General features: G+C 43.7%; 1 protein-coding gene and 1 long non-coding RNA gene across 2 annotated transcripts; both read right to left on the bottom strand.

Annotated features, from left to right (window-relative positions):
• Positions 1–4,910: 4,910 nt before the first annotated feature.
• On the bottom strand, positions 4,911–14,400 carry LOC124798308. The gene is made up of 3 exons (XR_007016934.1): positions 14,247–14,400; positions 13,327–13,451; positions 4,911–4,927 (listed from the first exon to the last, which is right to left on the bottom strand). It is a non-coding gene; the product is annotated as an uncharacterized LOC124798308 (long non-coding RNA).
• Positions 14,401–23,479: 9,079 nt separating this feature from the next.
• On the bottom strand, positions 23,480–24,205 carry LOC124799065 (putative uncharacterized protein ENSP00000383309). The gene has a single exon (XM_047262604.1). The coding sequence runs from the start codon at positions 24,203–24,205 to the stop codon at positions 23,480–23,482; it is 726 nt and encodes a 241-aa protein (XP_047118560.1).
• Between the last annotated feature and the right edge of the window lie 3,489 nt (positions 24,206–27,694).

A 27,694-nucleotide genomic window follows, 5' to 3' on the forward strand; every position in this document is an offset into this window, starting at 1 on the left:
AAAGAAAAAAAGATGGTGTCTTATGCTTTTTCAAGATAAAAACCGCTCACACCGACTAAATGGTTGCAGCACAAGGAAGACTCCTGTATCACTATCTCCAGTACAATTAAGTTGTTAATGCAGAATGGTATCACCTGAAACAGCACTGTGAACAGCACAGGTGATCACTGAATGAGAAGCAAGATGTGGTGGCGTATGATCATGTGCTCTAGCGTCTTACTCATACAGCTGGTGAGGGCTCTACTCCAGTAACTATTAGGGCTGGTATTACTCTTGCCTGGTTTCAATAAGGGCATTAATATTGCTTCTTCCAAGTGATAGGGGACCTGTCCATGAAACCATATCTGATTGAAATAATATATGAGATTGTCTTTGGTTGCAGGGTACAGATGATGGAGCATGGCATATTGAATTTCATGTGGCCTACAGCATTGTTCTGGCTGCAGACAGAGCCAATTCCAACCCCCACATAGTGAACGAAAGGTCATAGGCCATCTCATTACACAAGGAGAAGCAAAGTCTCCTCATCTACACAGACCTACAGAACATGCCAGGAGTTTTTCTGGGTGAAGCAGTGACGAGAGAGAGAGAGAGAGAGAGAGAGAGAGAGAGAGAGAGAGAGAGAGAGAGAATTCAGCTAAAACTTGAGTCGTGTCTTTAGGCGCGTCCATGAAGCCTCCACTTCTCAACGCGGCCCTAAGAGGACGTGTACCGCCCTTGCCTGAAATTAATCTTATTGAGCCCCTAACTTGGGCACTAAAATGTACAGAACTCACAAATTCCTTCAAGATGTTCCTCTTCCATTCTTTTATCACACACCTCGCTTGTGATCTCGTGGACTTGAAGGCACATTTCCTGCAGCTAGATGGTGTTTGAAATGCTGAGGATATTCTTCACTCCACCACGGGACAGGCATCTGAGGTCGTTGCTAGACTGAGGAATGGAATGGCCAACAGCTCATTGGATCACACAGGTGACAATCCACACCCCGGCACATTCCTGTTGTTCGAAGCAAGCCTGTTGACTATACTGCAAACAATTTGTCCTCTGAAGATCCATGTTTGTGATATCTTCTGTCGACCACTGTCTGAGTCAGGTATAACACCACCAGAAAGTGGTCTCAGGTATACAAATCTCTGGCAAATGCACACTGAACTGAGTTTGCAACAGCTGGGGAGCAAAAACTACGATCAGTGGCTTAAAGGCCTGTAGTAGAAAAGTTGGACAGATGGCAACAGTTCAAAAGGCACATACACTCTAAATGAATGAGGTGCTTGATAGTTTGACCCCTGGAGCAATAGCTAGCCACAACCAACAGCACATAGTGTGCACTGAAGTCATCCATGAGGAGGAACTGGTGGTTGAGTGCCCGGAAGATCTCTACCAGAGTATCTGCATCGAACAGATCATGAGGTGGACATATTAGGAATACACTGTGATCTTGACTGGTCTGAGAACTTCCACTGGAACTGCTTGTATAGCTGTGGCAAAAGGAACAGGAGGGGAGTGGCATATTTCAACAAAAACAGCCACCTCACCCTCAGCCCTGTCACCTGTGAGATAGTTCTTCCTATAGAAGCGACAGCCCCTTAATTCTGGTGTGTTGGCGACTTTAAAACAAGTTTCCTGTAAGCAATTGCAGAATTATCTCTCTTGGGTCAACAGCTTTAATTTTTCCTAGTGTGATAGGTATCAACGTAAGTTCCACTGCAAATTCAGAAGCCTGTGAGGGAGCCACTGATTTGCAATGGTTGTCCTTGTCCCTCTTTGTAGGCAGTGGTGATTTACCCCAGGGTTCATGGGGAACATTAGACAATGCCCAGCTCTGTGGCACTTGTATGTGGATGTCAGTTTCCTCGACCATAAAGTCACAACTGGAAAAGGAGAACGTTCACAGATCCAAGGATTTTGCTGCCACTTTTATTTGATTTCTAATGACTTTGTGTGACTTCTCTATAACTTACAGGAAGAGTTGATTGCATTTGTAGAGAATGTATTAGGAACAGATGTAGCTTTTCCTCCATAGTTAAATGGACAAATGCTTGTACTCATACTTGAATCTGTGGTTCAAGTTTGTGTGAAGGCATCCGACTCGGCATCTAGCTTCTTGAGGGCCTACGCGAAAGAAGCAGCAAACCCCGAAAGTTGCATAACTTAAAGTGTTTTCAGCTTCATCGTAGGGTATGCGTATCTTAATTTTCAACTCTTGGGTTTTCATTTCTCTATTATAAACCCTGCACTTCCTGCTCCATACTGGGTGATCCTCATGAGTAGAAAGATTATAATGCACTATTTCCACTGAAATTATACACGTTTGCTTCTAGGTACTAATATCTCCATTCTGTGTGCCAGACTGTATAGAAAATGAAACAATGGAAAATCCAGTGTGGAAAAAGACAAGATATCTACAGAAAAGACTGTTCAAAATTATCAAAAATGAATAAATATTGTTACTACTATTAATACATAACATTTTTGTTACCAGAACCACACACCAGGTACTGTCTTACTCTTAGACTCTGCCAGATAGTTACTTCCAGGAGTACTGTTTAAAGTTCATGAAATCCTAATTTTACCAAACCTAAGAACAAGGCACTGCATTCACTTTTTTACTGTAGCTGTGGAAATGCATTCAATAAATATTTTACAATGATGACCAACATAATATAAATATTTAAAAAGTTCATTGTCTAAAGTGATGACAGGCAGTTCTGCATTACAGAAAATACAAAGATTTGTCAATAGATCTATTGCCACAAAAGTTAACTGGAAAATAGGAAGGGTGGCAGCACCATCATGTTTACATGTAAGAAACAGGGAGGGAAGACAGTAACAGCATGTTCTTCACTATTCTCACAAATGGAGCAACATCACACAATACAGCAATACATAGCACAACAATTAAAAATTGACTGGTGTATGGGTTTGCCAATAATACTCTCACACATTTGACAATTGTTCACGGTTTAAAGTGTATGAATCCATCTTTCACCTGAAGAAACCACTGGTTGCATTAATTCTGATGTTTCATTTTTTTCACACAAACCTAATACAATACACCCTTTTTGAAACTGCCGTCTTATTCACACACAACAATCCCACAGAAAACTTTCTCAGTTTCCTTGTGGTCCTGATGTCTAATTCTGTGTAACAAAAGCTATTAAGTTTCCGCTTAGCAATGAATTCTTTTATTTTTTTACACTATGAGTAATGTTGGAGAAATTACTGCCTCATATGCATCTCTAAATGCCTAACTCAGTACATGGTGCATGGACTGAGTTGCAGGCTCCCTATCTAGAACTTTCCAGGAGCAACAGAAATTTGATTTTCAGTACTTCATACAATTACTGATTGCATTTAAAATGAGTGTAATTCATGGCGTGTACATTACCCATACTATATTCAGCCGTTATTTGAGAATGAGAGAATTTGGGAACTTCTAATGAGCTTTACACATAATTTATAAACATTTATGAAACTTTTCCTCACTGACATCCGAAGAATGGTGAAAGGAAAAAAGTTTATCGCTCTCTTTAATTTTCACTCTTCATGCAGTACAAATTCAGCAGCATGCAAGATGTTTTAATTTATTACTTCTAACTCTATTTGCAACACATTTTGCATACCATATCCACATATACCACTGAATGTTCCTGGAAAATTATGTCATGCAACACATAGTTGAGGAGATATGACATCAAAACCATTGAGATGCAAGAAAAACTAGCTTTTGCTTAAAATAGGGCTCAAACTATACTCACCTAGTGTTTAGTAATGAGAGCACTTAGCAACTTCCAACAAACTTTAAACATAATTTCAAACTTTTATTTTTTCTCGTTTGCATGCAAAAATAGAATATTTAGCACATTAACTCATTTGTGAGGTAATCAGATGTTTGAAGCTGTTTTATACATGGAAGTTCGATTCTTTGAAGCATTGTGGTGGGGGTTACTGGTAACAGTATTCCATCCCATCTGTGGGACATTTATTACATGCACTTGGCTTCTTTTCTCTGAGGTCGATACTAAAGTATGCTTAGCATCTTACGCCACCTCCTGTAATTTGCATACTTTCTAAACTTTAACATTTTGCTTGCCTGTTCTGGCATTCCTTTAGGCATCTTATCATCAATAAATTTAAAATGATGTTAGCACTGAGCTGTTACTGCTGCCAGCAAAGGAACTTTCCTTGATTGCTTTCAGTGTTTATGATCTGAGGTAACAACATGCACTACTACGAACTGGAACATGAGGGTATCTATAGTAGAGTTGGCAACAGAAAATCAGAATAGCTAGCAGTGCTGTTGTCAGTTTTCAGTTCTAAAGTGTAAATGACTGTGTGCAAGAACAAGTCAGCTGTACAGCTGCCACAACACTGACATTTTGTCACAGGGATGTGTGTCGCATGACTGGTTGATGTAGACGCACAAATCCGTACCAAGCTGACAAACTGTAATGAATCTTCTTTCACCAGATCTGTTATAGTCACATGATAAACTTGGATACTGTTATGGTTGTGTCAATAGTTCACTTTGTCAAGTGATACATATGAAGTTGAATAATATTTATTTTAGATCATTTTATTCCTTTGTTTGTATGATACAAAACATTGCTTTTCTATGGAAATGACTAATTTTGCTAATATTTTTGATTATGCTTTTTCATCCTTTTTTAATTGTTTTGTCAATTCTATTTGTTGCTGCAAGAGATATAAATTTTCAGTCTTTCTTCGCTGTTGTTGTTGCACATCACGAATAACACCCTCATGCAGTTTCTCTCTGTCATACTGCTGCCTGTAATGAACATACCCAATGATTCCCACTGAAATTGTACAGGCAAATGCTAAAGTGACTTTGGATGCGAGTGACATGGTAATGAAGAGATACGTGTCCGTGTGTGATATACGAAGTACTCGCTGTCGTAATCATCTGCAAACAGACAAAGTAAAAATATTAGCAGCATGAAATAGCATAAGCATCTAAATACAGTAATAACAGCTCTACTTCAAATGTACAAAAAATGCCAACTACAAGGTACACCCTATCTTTTTTTTACTCCCTGAAGAAGAAAGTAACACTTTACATTGTTAACATAACATACAGCTTTTCTACTTCCACATGTGTATCAGCAGCATTTGGAATAGTAAGCAATCGTTACCCATTCCTTCTTCCTGTCAAATTTTAGTCAAGTGTGTGGAAGTTTAATACATGACAATCACAATTATTTACTGTGATTATAATCTTTGGAGCAAGTAACTAATTGTACATATTACTGGCTCCCACATATATATTTTTCCAGTTGTGCATTACATCTTGTTTCATGGCATTAGTGCCTTAGTATGAAATGATATGTAGATGGAGAGACTGGCAATTTCATGGGAAGCTTAGACCTGTATTGGCAGTAGTGCAGATACTGATATAGTACCCCTGAGTCAAACAGGACTCAACGGTGCTACATACACGAGGGAAATTTAAGTTTTCATTATAATCTTGGGGCAGTAAGGAAGGTTACATAAATAATTTCTTGTTTGTTTAGAGGTACGTGTCTGCAGTCCTGATATACACTGAAATTTCCCCAGCACAATACAGTAGCATAATACTGCTAGAGGAGCTGAAACAAAACAGAGCAGCCCATTAATAAGCTGAAGTACCATGCTGTTATTTGTTTTCTGCATTTGAAGGTGGGCAACACTGCAGCAATCCTTTCTGAGTTGGTGAAAGTGTACAGCAACAATGCATCAACATATGACGCAGTGGTCAAGTGGTGCAGATGCTTCCAGCACGAAAAACTAAGTAGCAGACCATTTGACCATTTCTCTGGGGGGGGGGGGGGGGGAGGGGGGAAAACAGAGAGAGAGAGAGAGAGAGAGAGAGAGAGAGAGAGAGAGAGAGAGAGAGAGAGAAGTGAAGGCCCTGATGATAGAATTCCCAAGGTATCACAATCAAGACAATAGCGGAAAAAGTGAAAATCAGTTATGAATCAATTTTCAGTTTTTTTTTAAATCCACCAAACTGAGACATTAGAAATGTAGCAGGCTTGTCTTGTCAATCTAGATGACTTCTTTAATTGCCTAATCACCGTGAATGAGTGGTGGGTGTTTGATGACAACATGAATAATCAAAACAAGCACTGGAAGGCTGTCAAGACAAAGTGCCACGGGAAGCAGTCCATGGGGGTGTTTCTGCTGGACAACATCCTAGCTCACGCTTGCTGCTTCTTTGAGGTATCAAATTTCGACTCGTACCAGAACAGACAAAATGCAGACTTCCATAACCAAGGTCTTCGGCAAGTCACCCATTGTCAGGAAAAACATTTTGCACTGAAGTATGAATATGTAGAGGACTAATATGAGGTGTTGAAGACTGAATATGTAGAGGAGGACTGACACGATAAACAAAATTTATGAGAACAAATTTACTTTTTGAGGTGATTGAAGCCTTATGACCAGTCCTCAAATGGTGCAAGCCTCTATGAAATTTACTGCATATCAACCACATAGCATGCTTCCACAAAATACACCCTCCCCCTCCCCATTGCTTTCATATTACAGATACTGTTAAATTTCTGTATGAAAAATAAACATTAAAATGCAGTTCTCAAACCAGTACTGCAGATACTATGGGTACAATATGTCTCCAACCTCATATACATACACCTTGCACAGAATAAAACTGTGCTAATAATGACATGAATCTTTACAAGTTCATGCCTAGTACATAAATCAATTATGTAGATGCCCAGATTAGGTAGGCATTTAAAGCAGAAATTGTGTAAAGTTATCACTAACTGCGGTCTCACCACATATTTTGCAGGAAACACTCTAGTTTGGCTACAGTAAACTGCACTGCTAGAAGGTAAACTAATTCGTAGTTATGCAGTATGACGACTGTATCTTTCATCCACGAGAGGCCACTTCCCCACCAAAAGTGCCGGTCCTGCAGTTGACAAAGACTGTAGTACACCATGGGTATGATTGAGGCACTACTGTTATGTTAACTCTCTCAAAATGATGGTGTCTTGATATCAATGAAAGTATATTGGAGATGGCGCACTGAGGGAACTCTGGCAATGTGCCTGAATACAGATCCCACACCATTAATTCTTTGAATGCATCTTTGAACTGTCTGATTAAAGTAAAATACAATGGAACAAAGAAAACATGCACTCTGAAAAGGATAGATAGCTGCTCATCATAGAGTGGAGATTTTGAGTTACAGAGAGGTACAAGAAAATGACTGCTAAACATGTAAGCTTTCAGCCAAAAAGCCTTCTTCTGAACTAGAACCCCCCCTCATCCCACACAAATGCAACTCACACAAATGACCACTGCCTCTGGCTGCCAAGGCCAGATTCCAAGCAACCATACATGACTGAGAAGGGATCTGTGTGTTGGGGGTAAGGAGGAGGCTGGGTCGGGGAAGGATAGCAAGGTAGGGATGGAGACAGTAAAGTACAGCTTGTGGTAGCAAACAGGGATGGGATGGAGATAGGGTAGAGTAGCTAGGTGTGGTCGGCAGCTTACACGGAAGGCAAGGCGGCGAGCGGGGCAGTGGAAAAGGAGAGAAGTAAAAAGACTGAGTGCATTGGTGGAACAGAAGGCTATGTAGTGTTGGAATGGGAACACGGAATTGGGTAGGTGGGTAAGGGCAATGACTAACCAAGACTGAGGTCAGGAGGGTCATGAGAATGTAGCATGTATTGCTAAGAGAGTTCCCATCAGTGCAATTCAGAAAAGGTGATGTTAGTAGGAAGGATCCAGATGGCACAAGCTGATGATTGAAATTGGGAATGGGAACAAAGGTAGAGCATTTGGAAAGGTCCGATACTTTTATCATTGTTCCATCCTGGATTACCCACCGTTAGAAAACCTGTACTGTCACTCTCCATATTAGGACTATATACTAGAACGCTGGAACTTTAAGCTGAACAAAGTATGAACTAGTAACCACCATAGGATTATCAGATATATGGAGAAAGAAAAATTAAAGAGAGCTTTAATTACATATATTTTAATCTACATATACAGATCTATGTAGGTCAACAGTTTTACATGTTGTTATTAACAGTGCCTAAAGTATTGATATTAAAGACACATCAGAACAGGCAGAACAGTTTCAAAAATAAATGACAGATACTCCTTCACAATAAAACACACCCTGCTATCCTAATACGATGATGATTTGGAAAAAATTTAAACAGCTAAACAGAAGTAAACCAAAGTTAATGACAACAACAGGCACTGTAATATCAGGATAGAAATCATGAACTGCTTTATCAACAAGAAATTTTGGAACCAGAAATGACTGAGGTGAAAAACTATTTTGGAGAGAAAAATAACAATTGTTAAATTATCATGAATGTCAATCTTTATCTAAGGAAAAATGAATTTCACCTGAACAGGCCATGAAGGCACAACGGTACCGACTGGTTGCTGCATCATCCTCAGCCCACAGGCATCACTGGATGCGGATATGGAAGGGCATGCGGTCAGCACACTTTATGAGACTGGAATGTCACTTCTCAATCAAGCAGCTCCTCAGTTTGCCCCACAAACGCTCAGTGCACCCCCTTTGCCAACTGTACTTGGCAGACCAGATGGTCACCCATCCAAGTGCTAGCCCAGCCCAACAGCACTTAACTTCGGTGCTCTGACGGGAACCAGTGTTACCACTGCAAGGCCATTGGATTTATTTCAAAAGCTCTAGATTAAGCTGTTACTATGTTATCCTGTGGGGCCTGCAAGTCTCTGTCAGCTCCTTCATGAGCAGGTACAGGTAGTACAGATTACTCGACAAGTAGACCAATCCACATACATTGTGTGTGTGTGTGTGTGTGTGTGTGTGTGTCACCTGCCCACAACAGTCACTGGTGCTCAACCAGGTTACTTAGGTAACCACTCAGCTTCCTACCTGCCTGCCTCTGCACCAGCTGTTTGCCCAGTCCTGCCTGCACACGACCACTGAAGTTAGAACAGCCTACGGAATATATATTGGTATAATATAGAATATATTGGAAACAGAATTATAAACTTTTAACCACAAATTCAAACACAATTATGAACAAAGGTTATTAAATTAAGCATTCTGAGAAATATGTCAATCAACCAGAATATTATGACCACCGACCTATCAATATAAACCCTTTCAATAGCAGCATCACCTGGAGAGGAATGTCTGCTAGTCACATACATGCATTGTGCATGTAGTATCAGTGAGCATGCTGTCCATGTGTGGGATAGAGAAGGTGCACAGTTTGTACGAGGGCAGATTGTGAGGGTCCAGAGGCTTAGCATGAGCATTTCAGAAACTGCACAACTTGTTGGGTGTTCTCCATGCGTGGTGTGGTGAGTGTCTTCAACACTTGGCGAGCCCAAGGTGAAACCACGTTGTGGCGCTTGGTGGCCACCCCTCAGAACAGACGGCGAAGGCTGTAGTGAATCGAGAATTTCTGTGTAAATTCTAGAACCACTCAGCTTTCTACCGTCTCGAACTCATTCTAGATATAAGTGTGGGATAGTAAGATCCTACATACTGTGCATCACATGGCTGTGTGTGTGCAGGTTTAAAATCAGTCGCGAGAAGAAGGTCGAGGCGGCGGTCGAATGGCACCAATGAGTACCTGTCAGACAATCCATAGATGTGTTATTCCATGTTTATGGGAGAACCATGGAGTTTTTATGCAGCTCTGTGCGTATTGTGTCACTGACTACTGTTATGTGAAAAGAACAATTGAAAAAAGTAATATTAAAAACTCTTAATCCAGCCTTGGTAGAGGCAAGACCTATTTTATGATTCATGTGAAATACAGTCATGGTTATTAAGCCAGCTCTTTAATAAAGGTAATTAAATTTGTTTCTGATGTTGGACGGAGTGAGTGACTTACTGTAAGTCATATAGGTATGTGGAAAGCAAGTTCAAATACACTGTTCATTAACGAAATGTAAAGTTTGCGTATCTACTTATTTCACAATTACAGAGAGAGGCTTAAACATTCCTGTACCTGGCATCATTCTACGGAGACAAAGTCAACAGAGTTTTCCAGCAGCCAGATAAGATGATCAGCTGCGAATCTCAAGTAAGACCCCTTGTATAAAAAAAAGGGGGGGGGGAGGTTTTACGTCTACTTCATGCTTTAAATCGCTGTCAAAAATGTTAGAAGGCTGGACAGACTGGTAAAACAGCACAGGCGGAACTGACATCAGACTTTAATGCTGTGCAGAGTACAACTAAGGCAGTGGCCTGCAGTAGCACAGCAGGCCACAAGTTTATACAAGTGCGCCAAATTACAAATGAAGGAAATGTCACAGGTCCTGAACCAGTCATGCTTGCTTGACTAGTAACTATGTTTGTGTGTATAGGGCAAGAAAGCAAAACGTTGCTATTTGATCAATTCAAGTTCGAAGTAAGTAGCTACTATTCATGCCTAGGGAGACCAACTGTAGCCACGCCCCTCCACCTTCCGGCAGCCAACAATTCACCCTTAACAACATATGGTGATTGTAAGGTGAAAGTTGACTTAGGCTTTAGTAGAATGTTTAAGTGGAAGTTCATGTCGACAAATGTGGTTGAGCTAATATTGGGAGCAGATTTTGTTCATCACCAAAGACTGGAAATAAACTGCTGTACGTCACATATTAAGGTGAACAATGAGGAGATCACAGGTACTGTAGGCAGAGGTGCTACCAATACCATTGCCTCAGCCCATAGCTCAATTTTACCAGCAACCTGACAGGAATATGGCCACCAAGTTTTTTTACAGCAGAATCCTTGCATAATAATTTCTCAGTTCACTTGACACATCCTATTTAAATAGAATTCCACGCTTTTGATGGTAGGCACCATCACCTTTATCAGGAACTAAAACTGACTAGTCCCTGATGAAGAGGAAAGTGGATATCGTTGAAAGCTTGGAAGTTTATCCGAAATTGACGCAGTACGTGAACAGAGAAATTTTTATGCAACCAGACAGGAACTTTGCAGCCAATTAGGTGAAACTCTGCATAACACAGTGCAACATATTGAGAGAACACCTGGACAGCTGGTCTCTCAATCCCCATGGAGATTAGCATCTGACGGAGAGGTTTTTGTGGTCCAGCATAAAGGAGTGCTGCCAGTGAGCAAGAATATGTGTAGCATGTCAGCAATGTAAAGAGAACAGGTCTGTACACAAGCCAGCTAGAGATGTCCAGAGACAACAGGGCATTTCTCCCGTTGCCATACAGATACCATGAGTCCGCCATCAGAGGGGTATCATTGTATATTTACTGCTGTTGACAGACACATTAAATGGGCACAGGCAATTCCAACCAGTGACATCTCAGCTGATACAACAGCAATGAGCTTTTAAGTGACCTGGATTTCCCATTTCTGATGTCCAGCTTATGTCACTGCAGATCACAGGCTGCAACTCGAGTTGACACTTTTCCATGAGCTCTCAGAGTTCTGCTGTTTCCCGCACCACCATACAACAAGAGACCGTCTTGTAAGCAATGGGATGGAAGAATGCTGGCATAGAACATTAAAGGTTGCTCTTATGTGTCATTGAAAAAGTTTGACCTCTGCAAGCAGCTGGTCTTACTGGGCCTTCGTACAGATTTTAAGCCAAACATTGAGCATCAACAGCTAATATGGTTAATGGAGATAGACTGTCTGGCATCTGTTTCTTTGACACACATCCTACCAATGCAGACAGAAGTACCATTTTGCTGCAGCAAGTCAAATTTCAGATATCCAAGTTATGCCCTTCAGCAGTGTCTGCCACGGAGAACAAAGTAGTTGTACACAAGGATCTTAAAACAGTACTTTAGTATTTTATCAATCTTCAGCAACTGTAGTCATATATAATGAAATAATAAGCAAACGCTTACATGAAATAAATTTCATTTCTTCACCAGTTTCCGATCTTAACATATGCTCTCGCATCATGTTAAGAATGGATACAGTGCACCCACTGTTACAACCACCATATTCTGGATCTGTATAGGTGCTCAACATGTCAAGCACACAGTGGAGATAATGCGCAACGACAATGTCACTAGAGCAGGTCAACCTGGCGTATTTGCTGATAACAGACATCCCAATACAGGTTCAGGACTCAACATCAGGAGCTTCCAGCCAAACCAATAGTGGGATGGACATACAACCCTGGTGTCAACCTTCATGAGGTGTACAAATCCTTGCGATGCAACAGACACCTGCTACACTAGAAGAAGCTGGTGATTATGCTATACATACTTGCAATTCCAGGAGCTACACTCTAAATCGGGAGGGGGGGGGGGGGACACTATGTGGAAAGCATAGGTACAGCTTAAAAATTAATATATTTCTTCCCTGGACTTTTGATGTAGTTGCTGATGTTTTCTCTTCGTTTTGAGTTTGACACTTTTGTGTTTACTTGCAGTTCTTAAGTCGCATTCTCCTAACTTTGAGAATAAAAGCAATTTAATTTGAGGACTGACTAATCACTCATTTACTAGTGTGTGAATGATGGAGGAACTAGTCACTAACTTTCTCCTTCTAAAGCAAAAATACTTTGTTGCCACTAGCCTACATAGGCAGAAATGATGTTCTTAATAAAACAACAAATCAGAGCTCACAAGGAAAGTTTTAAGCATTTGTTTTTCCTGTGCAGTGTTCAAGAGTGGAATGGTAGACAATTTGCTTGAAGGAACCCTCTGCCAGGCACTTAATTGAGAATTGTGATTAGTCATGTAGATGTCGATATACTGTATGCTATTTTAGCAATTAAGTTATTTTTTCGTATTCCAATACAAGCACAAACTTGGTATGTGGAATGCTTTGGAAAGATGGGTCTCGGAAACACTTTCCAGCTACAGTAAAACAATTTATCATGGTTCACTTCTGTGATGATAACTTAAGATAATCTCTCTGTGTCTTCCTGACAATACTGCATACCCCAAGAAAAGGCAAGCAGAAATTTCACAGCTAAATCCACACTGTCTGTTTTCCACCATGTAATTGGTTACTTGAAACCCCAATGACACTCAGTCAATTACATACAACTCGCACTTTGCAAACCAATCAACACTTAATACACTTTTCTTTAAGATTAACAAACAGCAAGGTACACTGGGAAACAGCGTATTAACATAATATAGAAATTCGACATATATTTTGCTGCATTGTATGTATACTGATCAAACGTCAACAATATAAAATATGTGGTGAAATTGGAACTTAAACTTATGGCATTTTCAAATTGTTCAATTCACTTTCCTGACTGACAGTAATATTTCGTTTTTAAGGGTAAAAGCAAATGAGTATTTATTTCTTAATCACAATTAGGTAACCGAGTGAATTCAACTCACCACCTGATCGCAGTAGTCAGGATTTCGAATGGTTTGCAGAAATGTAATGGTATAGGACAACCAGCAGAAACAGTGTCACACCCAGAACGTTGGCGAACACAGCTAACTGAACGTCTGTGATCATCCTGAAACACACACAAATTTTACTTCGTTCAGTTTCTTCTTTACATTATGGTATAAACACTACGCATTTTAATGAATATGCATTATGAAACTACAAAATTATTAGTTGAAAATTAATAGCAGGAATACGTAAATGTCATCTGATAACGGAGGCAGCTGACATTTATTTAATATAATACACAGACTTTCTGACACACGAGAAGCTATTGTCGCTACAAACAAAACTATCACTTACGAACAATACTTGTCACAACTAGCGTGACAGGAAACTTATTTTATCCTAACCTAAGTTTGATATATGCAGAGTCTTTTTACAGACTAAATCCTTTCAATGGAATAAAGGGATAGCTAATATTTAACATCAAACACAGTGATGGTGCTCTACATCAAATTTAGTGATCTTATATGCAGGCTTAAGTTACGATGAGGCAGGCGGATCTAAATGAAACTTGCAAAAATATTCTTGCATCAAATCAGTTGCAACTCATTATACAGTATCCGCGCCGGTATAAATGTACTGATGGAAAGTGGAAAGCTGACACTTAACGAGACATGCTTCTTTGGCCTACACGGACGTATCACTTGCAACGACAACGCTAAAGCACTTTCTCGGTAGGTAGACAAATACTCTCCATTTACATATGTTTAGAAAAAAATATTCTTTATCGTAAACACATTGTTAGATTTGTGATCAATTAGCAAATGTTGTCTGTCTCAGCACGAAGATACGATCCTAACATAATTACTCAGCATCCGCTTCGACATGAAATTCATAAACAAATATTTCGTACACTTACGTTACTAGTTAACCTATAACACCAAGGCTTCACAAGCCTAACTTCAGATACGTGGCGCAAAATAAAGCCGCATCCAACGAAAGCATTATTTTCTTTTCTAACCAAAGATTTCAATATCGTGGTGAAGAGAAAACAAACAGCAAAGAGGTTCACTCAACACAGATTCCCAGGGTGTGTTGCAACGATAACGTATACGATGAAACAGCCCCTATAAAGGCCCATCCACACGCAACGATATGTCTGCGCAAATGTCTGCACATATCACATCTGCGCAGACAGATCGTTGCGTGTGGACAGGAGTTTTGCACCAACCTGAGGTGTGTGCAAACCTGGAAGTTGGAGTTGGAGGTTTGAGCGAAACCTCTCAAATCTGTGGGTTCAAACCACATCTGCGCAGACAAGTTGGAGCGTATGGACAGCAGATCGCCGCAAATCTGGCGCGAAACAGATGTTTGCTCAGTCTAGTGTTTGTATTTGTGCGCACAGGGCATTAAAATGGCTGATACTCGCCAGTGTTCTCGAGAGTTTGTAAATGAATTCATTGAAATATATATAAACCACCCATGTTTGTGGAAGATTAAAAGTAAGGAGTATAGTGACGGAGACAAAAAGACAGCAGCATACAATGCTGTAATTGAAAAATTGCCGGCAGTTGATGCCTCGGCAAACAGAGAAACAGTAATAAAAAAATAAAAAAAAATCGTTGCGAACTCCGTCTAGAATTCAGAGTGGAGTTTTGCATCCTGTAACAAAAGTTTGTAACAGGTTGCTTCTACACAGTAGTGAACTGAAAATGCCTACTCAGAAACAAAGTAAACCATAGCTCATTGGTCATGTAGGTATATAATCTCTAATAATATAGGCCTACTGTGTTTCAAACACGTCTACAACATCAAAAACATTATCTGTAACTTGGCAGACTTAATTTACTTGACTTGCCTTCATGAACTCATCCTACAGGACAGCGTAAATAGCTTCACATGTGTTGGGTATTATTTCTCTAAACGCTTGTTTCGATATTGCAGTTGAAAATTCCAAATCCTTGTAGCTCCTTCCTGTTGCTAGAAATCTTAACGTTACTGCCAGCCGTTCATGAGGAGAAATTGCCATTCTCATGAAGTATTTTTTCTCATAATATGAGGGGTTATAAGCTTTAAGGGATAATTATAAGTTTCGACATCCATCCGCAAATAATTTCGACAGTCGTTAGGTTCGCCCTGCAACTCTCGCAGTAAATTTACGTGAGAAAACTGCTTTCGCTTTAGCAGCCACTGTCTACACCATTTTTACCGCTTTCTCTGTTTCCTGCGGTTGGTCTGAATGTTTTTTGCAACAGAAGTTGCGAACACAGACCACAACAAAACTTCCTCCATTTCTATATTTCAAAATAACTGAATTAAATTTTTGACGTTTACGGAGAGCGTAGTCGCTTGCCACTGATATTTCTTTTCTACACCGACAGATGGCGGGCGAGTAGTAGATTGGGGTTTGTGTCATGTGAACACACCACATTTGCAGCGATCTTTTGCATGTACAGACATCTGTGCCGATGTCTGCGCAGACAGATCGTTGTGTGTGGACCGGGCTTAACGTGTCTCCCCCTTCGACCTGGTCGAGGGTCTCCCACAAGACTAGCTGTTCGATGCTGACTGGCTTACGGCCTGTCCATATGCAGCCATCTCTGTAAGCAAATGTCTGTGCAGATCACATCCGCGCAGATATATCGTACAGCGTGAACAAGATATTTGCGCAGATGAGAGATGTGTGCAAACACGAATGTTGGGATTGGAGCTTTGAGCGAAATTGTTGAATTCTGCAAGTTCAAACCACATCCGCGCAAACAAGCTGGAGCGTGTGGGCAGTAGATCATCTCAGATATGGCGCACGAGAAACGTATTTGAGTCAATGTTTTGCTCAGTCTAGTGTTCCTCGTCTGTGCATGAACAGTGAATTGGAAAATGGCAGATACATGTCAGTGGTGTAGAGGGTTCATCTCCGAATTTATCGAAATGTATACCGAGCGAGGTGGCGCAGTGGTTAGCACACTGGACTCGCATTCAGGAGGACGACAGTTCAAACCTGTGTCCGGCAATCCACATTTAGGTTTTCCGTGATTTTCCGAAATCGCTCGAAACAAATGCTGGGATGGTTGCTTTCAAAGGGCATAGCTGATTTCATTACCCCATGCTTTACACAATCCAAGCTGGTGCTCCATCTTAATGACCTCACTGTAGATGGGACACTAAATCCAATCTTCCTTCCTTCATTTCGAAATGTACAAATGTTATATGTGTTTATGGAAAACTAAGAGCGGAGCATGCGCATACAAATGCGTTTCCATGTTGTGCAATGACTTTTGAGTGTTAAAAGATAATTATACCTTTCCAAAACCATCTGCATATAATTACACCAGTCACTGGGTTTTCCCCTGCACTTCATGAAGTAAATTTATGTGTGAAAACTACCTACCTAGACCATATTGATACTTCTTCCTGTTTCTTACATGTTGTTTTCCATTACTTTTTTTACAAAACAAGTTGCGAATATAAACCATAGTAGAGTTTCCTCCATTTCTGAATGAATGAAATAAACTTTGCGGTTGTGAGAACATAATCGCTTGTCACTGAAAGTTCTTTTCTACATCGACAGCTGGTAGGCGCACAGTAAATTGTGATAACACAACATTTGCAGCGGTCTATTGTTTGAGAAGACATTTGCACAGATATCTGTGCAGACACATCGCTGTGTGTGGACAGGCCTTTAAGCATCCCACAAACGATCAAAAATTTTGTCATACTTAACTATGATTGCCATATATTTTATCATGCATGGTGTTGTTTGATGTGCTTGTCAAGCATAGAGCGTTTTTGAGGTGTCTGACAAGAATTCTGGTTGACAATATGTAACATCTATTTGGACCTATTTTGTATCTGTAGCTATATTTCTGTGTCAATTTGTACTGTTGCTTATGTAGAATGTTGTATCTGTCATGGAAATCTTTGACTATGTATAAATATTTCAGTTATTTGAACTTTTTGAATGAAGTTGTTTAAGCTGTGCTTGTGGATTTAAATAACTACTGGAATGATTATTATATAATGTACTGTAAATGACTTGGTCCATAGTTAGAGAACATAGGGTTGAATGTAAAAGATGTGGAGAAGTCCCGCAGCTGCAGGAGTAACCTGGCAGAGTGGTAAAGGTGTGGTTGGTGCGCACGTGGCAAATCTTCTTTTGTGACAGGTGAGGAGTCTGGGCTGAACAGTGCTGTGGATAACATTTCGTTAGCAATAGCGGTTCGTTGCGGCTCATATTCTTGGAGTTTTGGGGCCAGAGGACCTTAAGCGCAGCATATATGGGCTTTAGATGCTACATTTGGTGATACTTTTATCATGGCTTGGGTTTAGGTCCTGTAAAAATATGATTCCAACGCCAAGAAGATCCACAACAGGGCGAGGCAAACAGTAATGCCATGACTGCATCGCTGCCATGTTAACAACCAGTGCAAATTACACCACCAGTGCCACCAGCTTCCACTAAATTGTTCATATTTGGCACTCTGTAAATGAACCAGGTATTTGCGAAATAATCATGGTGTTACCAACAACTGAATCTTACAGCTGTGATTATCCCAAATCACAAACCTGAACAGGAATCCTATCCTAGTGAATTTAATTCCGAGTGTCCTAACTTTTTATGGAAAGGCTTACTCAGCAGCTGTAAAAATAGTTGTTATTGGTTTTTAATGTGTGGAGCTATAATGTTTAAAGTTCAGTTTTATGGTTTGAGAAATTCTCCACTTCTAGTGCATTTTTAAATCAATCTACAGTCTTTTCTTAAATAATTTGCTTTACTTGAAAGGCTGCCTGAAAATAGTAAAGTTGTTAGTTAAAATTTGAAGTGAAAACAATAATTAATTGTTGCATTTATGCACTGTGATCAGAATTACAAAGTTTTATCAGTGTTCATTTCATGAGAAGGGGTTTGAACTTAAATTCAATGTTGTGTTGGCATTTCCACAGCCAACTATATCTTGAGTAGGTTGAAGACTCCTTATCAAAGCACATTTGTTATTTCAAAAGTTAAAGTTTGTTGAGCTTTACTTAATTAATAATTATTTATGAGAATACTTACCATTTCTCATACATACTTGTCTACTTTTCTTCATGAGCAAGGTTCTTCAAACCATGAAACTTTAAGGGGCCTCATGTGCTAGGCTACTTAGTAAACAAAGCAAAGCAAAGCCTCCTTCAGAGCCAGTGTAGTTAGATTTGCATTCTGTTTAATATCTTCAAACTTGGCTTAAGAAAGATATATTTACTGTGTTAGCTATTCTAATGCAAGTTGGTTAGTGCACAGGCATAGAGACCCTGTACTAGGGAATGATGTTGTAGAGTATGATCATTAATAGCCCCTGATTTAAATCAGAATCATTTCATGCTCTTCCCTGTTTAGTACTGATATTAGTTTCACTTGTGTTGGTGATTGGTTCGATAAATTGCTGCATCTAGTTCATTTAAGATATGTGTTGTTGAGAGGCATGTGTTACTGCTTGCTATGTCATTGGTCATTTGTTTTTCTGTCTTCCAAGTTAATTTATCCGCAAAGTTAGGTTACTATGTTGCAGTGTGAATAGATATAAAGAGAGAGTTGTGTGTGTGTGTGTGTGTGTGTGTGTGTGTTTTGCTGGACACAAGAATGCCTAATTAGGCTGGTGACCAATATTAATATGTAATATTACAACTTGCTTTTGTGCTGGGAGAACGTCTTTTCCTGACCCACGTGTTTACTGTTGATTACACTCTGCTGGAGTGTTTCGAAAAGTAGTCCCCGTCTGATTGTTTTGTCTGATTAGGCTATCTCACAGTCACAACTTTCTCAAAAATTCCTCGCAGAGGTCTAATGTTAGCACTGATTGCCGTTTAAGGTGGTCAGTGTTACCGTTAAAAGAAGTTTGACAAGTTGTGATTAGCATGTTTGGTCGTGTATGCCTATATTAGTCAAGCAGCAACAAACACCGAAAAGATAGCATTTGAATGACGTGTTTCGAAGATGACAGACCATGGTAGTGATGTTTCTTCGCGAACATTTGAAGAATTAGTGCTGCAGTTTATACCACTGTATCGAGAGTTTCCACGGTTATGGAAAGTAAGGTCGAGTGATTATCTGGACAAAAATAAAAGAATACTAGCTCTGAACAAAATGGTGGAGGTGTTGCATCTTTTGGAAACCAGCATCATGCAGGCAGATGTGAAGAAAAAAGAAATATTCTTCAGACATCGTACAGGCAAAAGAACAATAAAATGATGAAATAAATGTTCTCCAGTGTTCTGCTGACGATGTGTATGTTCTCTCACTGTGATACTATAATGAACTATCTTCTTTAGAAGACCAAATGGAAGAGTAGGTTGGAATTACCACACCCGAAAATCAGATAACTAATATTTTACAAATATGTTTATTTGTGTTTTGTCACATTTTCTACACCTCATTATGACAACCCATTTAACAGCGTGTTGTTTAACTTTCAAAAAACGGTATAACAAAGATTCTGCTTGGCATGGATTCTACAAGTCCTTGACAGGATTCCACAAGTATGTGGCACCAGGTATCTACACACAGGCCAAGCAATTCCCACAAATTATGGGATGGTGGTTTAGGGGCACATAGCAGCGGCTGATTTATATTCCAATCGGTGTAAATCAGGCACATTTTCTGACCAAGACGTCAGTGTGAGTTAAATGCCTCTCAAACGACTGTAGCAAGATTCTGACCTTGTAACATGGACAGTTATCCAGCTGGAAGATGTCACCGCTATAGGGGAGACTTCAAGAATGAAGCAATACACGTGATCCACAATAATGTTTAGATAGTTTACTGCTGTAGTGATGCCTTCGATTACCACCACAGAACCCATGGAAGCACAACTCAGTGTACCCCATAGTATATTTCTGCCTTCACTGTCTGCATCTGTGGTGCAGTACTTGTCTTGTGCACCTATGCACCTGGATGATGGCGTGTGAGGACCAAACCAACGACTTTGTGTAACAAGAAATAGGATTCATTCGACAGCGACACGTTTTATAGATTCATGGTGAAACCTCAGTGATGCTGTGCCCAGTGTTATCATACCTGATGATGTTGGATCAACGCAGGAATATGTAGGGGTTGTGTGATGTGGACCTCATTGTCAACAACGACCTTTGAATGGTGTGCATTGAAGCACTTATGCCTGCACGAGCATTGTACCCTGTTGTCAGATCTGCCACAGAGCTCTGCATATCCTGGATCACACAGTGGGGGATCCTCTGACCTCTGTATTTTGTGATGAGAGGTGGTCAGCCAAAAGCCTATTGCCCACTCTTTATTTCACCATCCTTCACCCACTTACCATATGTGTTGGCGACAGTAGTACAGCAAAAAGCGATCAGCTTCGCCATTGCAGAGATTCTCGTTTCCAGTCGCAGCACCACAACAATGTGTTCTTTGTCAAAAACACTTATATCAGCGGATTTCCGCGTTTGTGGCTCATACCTTGCTATAACGACAGCCCATTCGTCTCTGCTCTGCTTACATTGTTTTCTTACTGCACCACATGCCCGCAACACCAGCAAGAGTCATTCAATCTCACAGTAGGCAGTGGCCATAATGTTTCTGCTCTTCATTGTATAATGACACAATTGGAAACTTCTCCATCTGTCACAAAATATTCACAATAGTCTTTCCGTGCTTGCTTTGCTAGCAATAAAGAATTCCCTGCTTTGGATGACTGTGGAAACATCACACTGTGATCATTCCTCCAGACACAAGATGTAATAGTACCTGTATCACAATCTTCCATGTCTACCTCTCCATGCTGAACAAATTGCTATTAATAAATTGTACAAATGGCAACACGCAAATACGACAATTTTTGCTTTCTCTGGTGACAAATTAATCGATTTTTTAAAAACTCTTGAATTTTGCTATGAGGATGTCAAAATTATTTTCAATACATAGATGAGCACGAAACAAATGATAGTTAAAATTATTCTCTTGTCATTTAACACATTTTTGTTATATGCTTTCATAAAATTTGTAGGCAACTGAAAGGTTTTATCGCAAGAAACACATATGGAAACATCTTTTCTGCATTTGGCAGTTCCGATGGCCGTGGACTCTGCAATTGATTGTTTTCCAGTAGATTCCAAAATTAAATATTTTTTATTACTTCTCCATCAGATATTCTGCCATTAGCACCAACATCCACCATAACTCACATTTTGCGTTGAGTATACCCATTACTATAAAGCTGTATGTCCCTTTGTAATTATAATAATAGGAGCCGGAATGTTGAGTTTTCGTAATAGTAACATGTTTCCCATCAATAGCTTGAACGAAATTAAAGAAATTCCAACAACTTCTAAATTCTTTCGATATATTCTTCCAACTGTCTCCTGATTTGGGTAGCTGAAACAAATAGATCCACAAATGAATTAATAGATGCATGAATATATTGCATACAAATTTCTTGATTTATTGTTGCAGGAATCACCAACAGAGCCATCAACAAAATTACAGACACTACACAGCTACACAGAAAGAAGAAGAAGACAGAAGATCTGTAGTAAGAATTGATGCAACTGGCAAAGGAACACATCAAAAACATGGAAATTGAAAGCACTCTGTTAGCAAAAGCTTAGGCCATTAAGCTAGAAAGTATGGATAGTGGCCAAAAAAGACTGGCTAAAAAAATTTGTTAATTACATCATATTTTTAGGAGAAAGTGGGAATCTCCACAGAAATTCTATTACTATTAATGTAGTCAACCAAGTACCCTGCACATTTGTCAAAAATATGTGCAGCAGTGATATAAGCGCTTCTTCAAGTACATCAAGTTTTTCTCCACAAACAATGGAAGTTTTTGTGGATGATATAACCAATTGTTGAGACAGAGGTGGTGGACGATAATCACTTGTATTTCGTGTTTGTTTTAATATTTGAATTTTGTGTTTATTACTTGAGATAATCGCAACTAATGGTGAGAGGGTGAAGTGGGAACGTGTTGTATCTCCGCTTACAGTCACTCATGTGCAGTGAACCGGCTTTATCGCCGCGCCCACGCACTATGCTCAAGGGAGAGGCTTTGTGGCAATAAACGATTAAAGCGGTTTCGGGACAGGACACATTTATTTTTCCTACCGTTACAATAAATGACAAATAACATTCTTCGCTAATGTCCGTCCATACAGGTGCGTTGCACTGGCGGCACGGTTCGATCACCGATCCCGGAGGGTGTACACCCCAGTGACGAGCCGTGGCGCGACCGCGTGGACCGAGCGAGACAAAAGGCCGCGTCGCTGAATGTTCTGCTCCTGGTGCAACCGGAGGCGCCGTAACGTCCGCGTAGAAGCGAAAGACACTTTAACGGCGACTGCGTTTACGACCTCGCGTACGCATTTACGGCGGAGTCACGTTGACTCGACGCACGTGGTCCGCGGCGGAAGGACTGGGAGACGTGTGTCGCGTCGCGTCGACTAGCTCGCACTGCCCGCCTGCTTTGTTCCCGTGCGGTCCAGTGTGCGACGCACCGTTGCCGAAATTCTGCGTAACGGTACAGCTGCCCCTACTTGTGTCAGCAGTGCCGTAGTTCAGCCCTTCGTGCGTTGGACGGTGCTGCCGCCACACAGATCCCCCCTTGGAGAGCGGAGCTCCGTAGCTGCGAAAACGCGGCGATCGTTTGGTGGCGCGCGTGTGTTTGAAGTTCGCGCGCTGCGTGATGGCAGTGCGGCAGCTTTGGTGGGGGTCGGTCGGCGTCGGAAGGGCGGCGGCCCGTGACGTCAGCGCGCCGGACCGGCGAGCGTGCGGTGGGCGTGTCCTCGCGCTGGCGGCTAGTGACAGCGGCAGCAGGCACTGGCTGCGACTGTCCGTAGCGATGCGCGTGAAGGCGCGCGTTGCAGGTCATTGGTGGTGACGTCTCGAAGGCGCTTGCGCGAGTGCGTTGCCGTCGGAACTCTAACGCGGGTCCGGGAGCTACTACGGACAAGCCGGGCGGTGTGGAGCGAGATGTCCGGAGCTCGACGGAGAAGCGAATGCGGTAAGCTGGCGTGGATGCCGATCCGGCCTCAAAGCCCGACGCGACGGAGGCAAACGACGCGAACGCGGGTCCGGGAGCTGTGACGAATGCAGGAGACGGTGTCCGGGGCTCAACTGGAGTTACCGGCCGAAGGCACTTGCAGCTGGAGGTCGGGTCTCTACAACGGACGGCGGCTCGTGGGCGCCGAATTTTGACGGCGTTCGGCGGGTCGAGTGCGTGATTGCCGGTTTGGGTGTCGTGGCGCGCTGGCGATGCAGCACGGCCGTTTGAATCTGACGCGGCTGCCGGCGCGCGTGACGTTGTCCGCTGGCGGCTGTGGTGGGGGCGACCGGTGCGCCTGTGGTAGGCGCGGTCGAGGTGGCCGTGCCAGCTGCCTGAGTGTGGTGGTGGGAGGCGCACGTGGCGGCGCAATGACAGCGGCTCCGGGTGCGGATTCCGTCTGACTGCTGGCAGAGGGAGTGTCGTCCATAATCAGATCTTCTGCCGGGTCGAAGAAATGCGTGGCTGATGGAGCGGGCAAGATGTAGGCTGGTTTGACACGGTCGACTGACACTGTCGATGGCTTTCCATTGCACTCGATGACCAGCGTTTTGTCTCCTCGGGCGATCATGCGGTGCGGTCCACTGTAGGGCGGTCGGAGAGGTGGCCGTACTGCGTCGGTACGCAACATGACGTGCGTGCAGCGCTGCAAGTCAGCGTGGATGAATATCTTCCCGGTGCGGTGCCACGTCAGTGCGTGCGCTTGGAGGCCGGCCATGTGACTGAGCAGACGTTCTGCCAGAGTGGGTGCCACGGCGTCGCGTAGGAGTCTTACATCTTCGACAAAATCACCCAGGATTGTCAGAGATTGCCCGTAAACGAGGTCGGCGGATGACGCGCCCATCTCTTCCTTCGGCGTGACTCGCAGGCCGAGCAGCACCAGTGGGAGCGCCTCTGGCCATGAGGTGTCGTGGCAGATTAGAGCGGCTTTGAGACTCCTGTGGAACCGTTCAACCATGCCATTCGACGCCGGATGGTAGCTGGTTGTCCTGTGTAACCGGGTGCCACACAGTCTGGCGACGTGCGTGAACAACGCGCAGTCGAACTGGCGGCCGCGATCAGTTGTCACGTGACTGGGACATCCGAAGCGTGGCACCCAGGTGTCGACGAATGCGGTGGGGGCGGTCCCGGCTGTGACGTCCACGACGGGCGTTGCTTCCGGCCAGCGAGTGAAGCGGTCCACCATAGTTAGGAGGTACCGCTTGCCTTGTGAGAGAGGAAGCGGGCCGACGAGGTCCATGTGAACGTGTGCAAATCGGCGTGTCGCGTCCGGGAAGGTGCCCACGGGTGTGTGGGTGTGCCTCCCGACTTTGGCGCGCTGACATGCGGTGCAAGTGCGCGCCCATTCGCGACAGTCCTTCCGAAGCCCGGGCCAGACGAAACGCGCAGCCACGAGCGTCGCAGTGGTGTTGGTGCCGGGGTGTGACAGTCCGTGGACATGGTCGAAGGCACTGCACCGGAATTTCCCCGGGAGGAACGGTAGGTGCGTGCCGGTTCAGGTGTCACACCAAATCTTCCGTGCGGAGCCGGGGACAGGCACCAGCTCCAGTTGCAGGCCACTGGAAGTGTCGTGACGGAAGCGGTGCAGTTCTTCATCACTCTCCTGTACTTGGGTCACGTTCTCAAAGTTCACAGGGGGTGAAATAACGGCACACGCTCGGGACAAACAATCGGCGACGATATTGTCTATCCCCGAAATGTGTCGAATGTCAGTCGTGAATTGCGATACGTATTCTAACTGCTGGAGTTGGCGCAGTGAACACTTAGTGTGGTTGTTCCCGAATGCGTGTGTAATGGGTTTGTGGTCAGTGAAAATGACGAATTGTCGGGCTTCTATGGACGGTCGGAAGTATTTCACCGCCGCGTATACCGCAAGCAACTCTCAGTCATAAGCGCTCCAAGCACGTTGCGAATCGGAAAGCTTTTTAGAGAAAAAACCGAGAGGCTGCCTACTCCTGCCGACACGCAGTTGTAACGCCGCGCCGATGGCTGCCTGGCTGGCATCCACAACTACAGCTAAGTCTGCGTCATGTACCGGGTGCGCGAGCAGCGTCGCTTCCACGAGATTCCTTTTTGAGTCTGTGAAGCTCTGCTCCATTGCATCTGTCCAGTTCACGAGGGTCTTTCCTTTTGAGGTAGGACCTTGTAACGCCTTAGTCAGCGGCTCTTGCACGGCTGCGGCGTTGGGCAGGTGTCGACGATAAAAGTTCAACATGCCGAGGTAACGTCGTAATTCTTTGTGCCTCTGCGGACGCGGCATGTTCAGTATTGCCTTCACTTTCTCCGGTAGCGATGTCGATCCGGTGGGCGTAATTAAATGGCCGAGGAACTCGATTTCCGTCACACCGAACTCGCATTTAGCAGGGTTAATAACGATGTCGGCTTCACTCAGGCGCTGAAAGACGGTCGTTAGGTGGCGGCGGTGGAGTTCAGGCGACTTGGAATACACCAGGATGTCGTCGAGGTAAGCGAAGCAAAACGGCAAGCCTCGCAAGACGCTGTCCAGGAACCACTGCCAAGTCTGGGCAGCATTCCGAAGACCGAAAGTCATAAACAGGCTTTCGAAAAGCCCAAAGGGTGTTACGATGGCTGTTTTTTCGATGTCTTCGGGCGCCACCGGAATTTGGGTGTACGCCTTTGCGCAGTCAATCTTGCTGAACACCGCGCAGCCCACCAAGGCGTAGCTGAAGTCTTGAAGGTGTGGGACTGGGTATCGGTCCAGCACCATTCGCGAATTAAGGGCACGATAGTCCCCACACGGGCGCCACGAATTGTCTTTTTTGGGCATTAAATGCAACGCCGATGACCATGGGCTGCTCGATGGTTGCACGATGCCTTGCCGCAGCATGGCCACGAACTCTGCCTTTGCTGCTGCGAGTCTGTCCGGCGCGAGTCGACGTGGGCGACTCGATGTGGGGGGTCCGGGTGTGGTTATTATGTGGTGCACCGTCGAATGTTTGATGTCTCTCGGTGCACCGGCTGGGGGGTGTGAGGTCGGGGAATTGCTCAAGAATGTCAGCGCACGGTCCGGGCCACTTCTTGGGTTTAACGCTGTAGTATGCAGCCTGCCGGCGCTGTCCCGCTATCTTTCAACTCGTTGTGGCATCGATGAGCTGGCCATTTGCGATGTCGGCTAGCAGCTCGTAGTGGCCGAGAAAGTCTGCGCCCAGGATCGGCTCATTGACGTCGGCCATGGTAAAAGACCACGAGAACGTGCGCCGTAGGCCTAGATCTACACTCCTGGAAATGGAAAAAAGAACACATTGACACCGGTGTGTTAGACCCACCATACTTGCTCCAGACACTGCGAGAGGGCTGTACAAGCAATGATCACACGCACGGCACAGCGGACACACCACGAACCGCGGTATTGGCCGTCGAATGGCGCTAGCTGCGCAGCATTTGTGCACCGCCGCCGTCAGTGTCAGCCAGTTTGCCGTGGCATACGGAGCTCCATCGCAGTCTTTAACACTGGTAGCATGCCGCGACAGCGTGGACGTGAACCGTATGTGCAGTTGACGGACTTTGAGCGAGGGCGTATAGTGGGCATGCGGGAGGCCGGATGGACTTACCGCCGAATTGCTCAACACGTGGGGCGTGAGGTCTCCACAGTACATCGATGTTATCGCCAGTGGTCGGCGGAAGGTGCACGTGCCCGTCGACCTGGGACCGGACCGCAGCGACGCACGGATGCACGCCAAGACCGTAGGATCCTACGCAGTGCCGTAGGGGACCGCACCGCCACTTCCCAGCAAATTAGGGACACTGTTGCTCCTGGGGTATCGGCGAGGACCATTCGCAACCGTCTCCATGAAGCTGGGCTACGGTCCCGCACACCGTTAGGCCGTCTTCCGCTCACACCCCAACATCGTGCAGCCCGCCTCCAGTGGTGTCGCGGCAGGCGTGAATGGAGGGACGAATGGAGACGTGTCGTCTTCAGCGATGAGAGTCGCTTCTGCCTTGGTGCCAATGATGGTCGTATGCGTGTTTGGCGCCGTGCAGGTGAGCGCCACAATCAGGACTGCATACGACCGAGGCACACAGGGCCAACACCCGGCATCATGGTGTGGGGAGCGATCTCCTACACTGGCCGTACACCACTGGTGATCGTCGAGGGGACACTGAATAGTGCACGGTACATCCAAACCGTCATCGAACCCATCGTTCTACCATTCCTAGACCGGCAAGGGAACTTGCTGTTCCAACAGGACAATGCACGTCCGCATGTATCCCGTGCCACCCAACGTGCTCTACAAGGTGTAAGTCAACTACCCTGGCCAGAAAGATCTCCGGATCTGTCCCCCATTGAGCATGTTTGGGACTGGATGAAGCG

The sequence above is a fragment of the Schistocerca piceifrons genome, chromosome 5 (genome assembly GCF_021461385.2).
Source record: "Schistocerca piceifrons isolate TAMUIC-IGC-003096 chromosome 5, iqSchPice1.1, whole genome shotgun sequence".
Lineage (NCBI taxonomy): Eukaryota > Metazoa > Arthropoda > Insecta > Orthoptera > Acrididae > Schistocerca > Schistocerca piceifrons.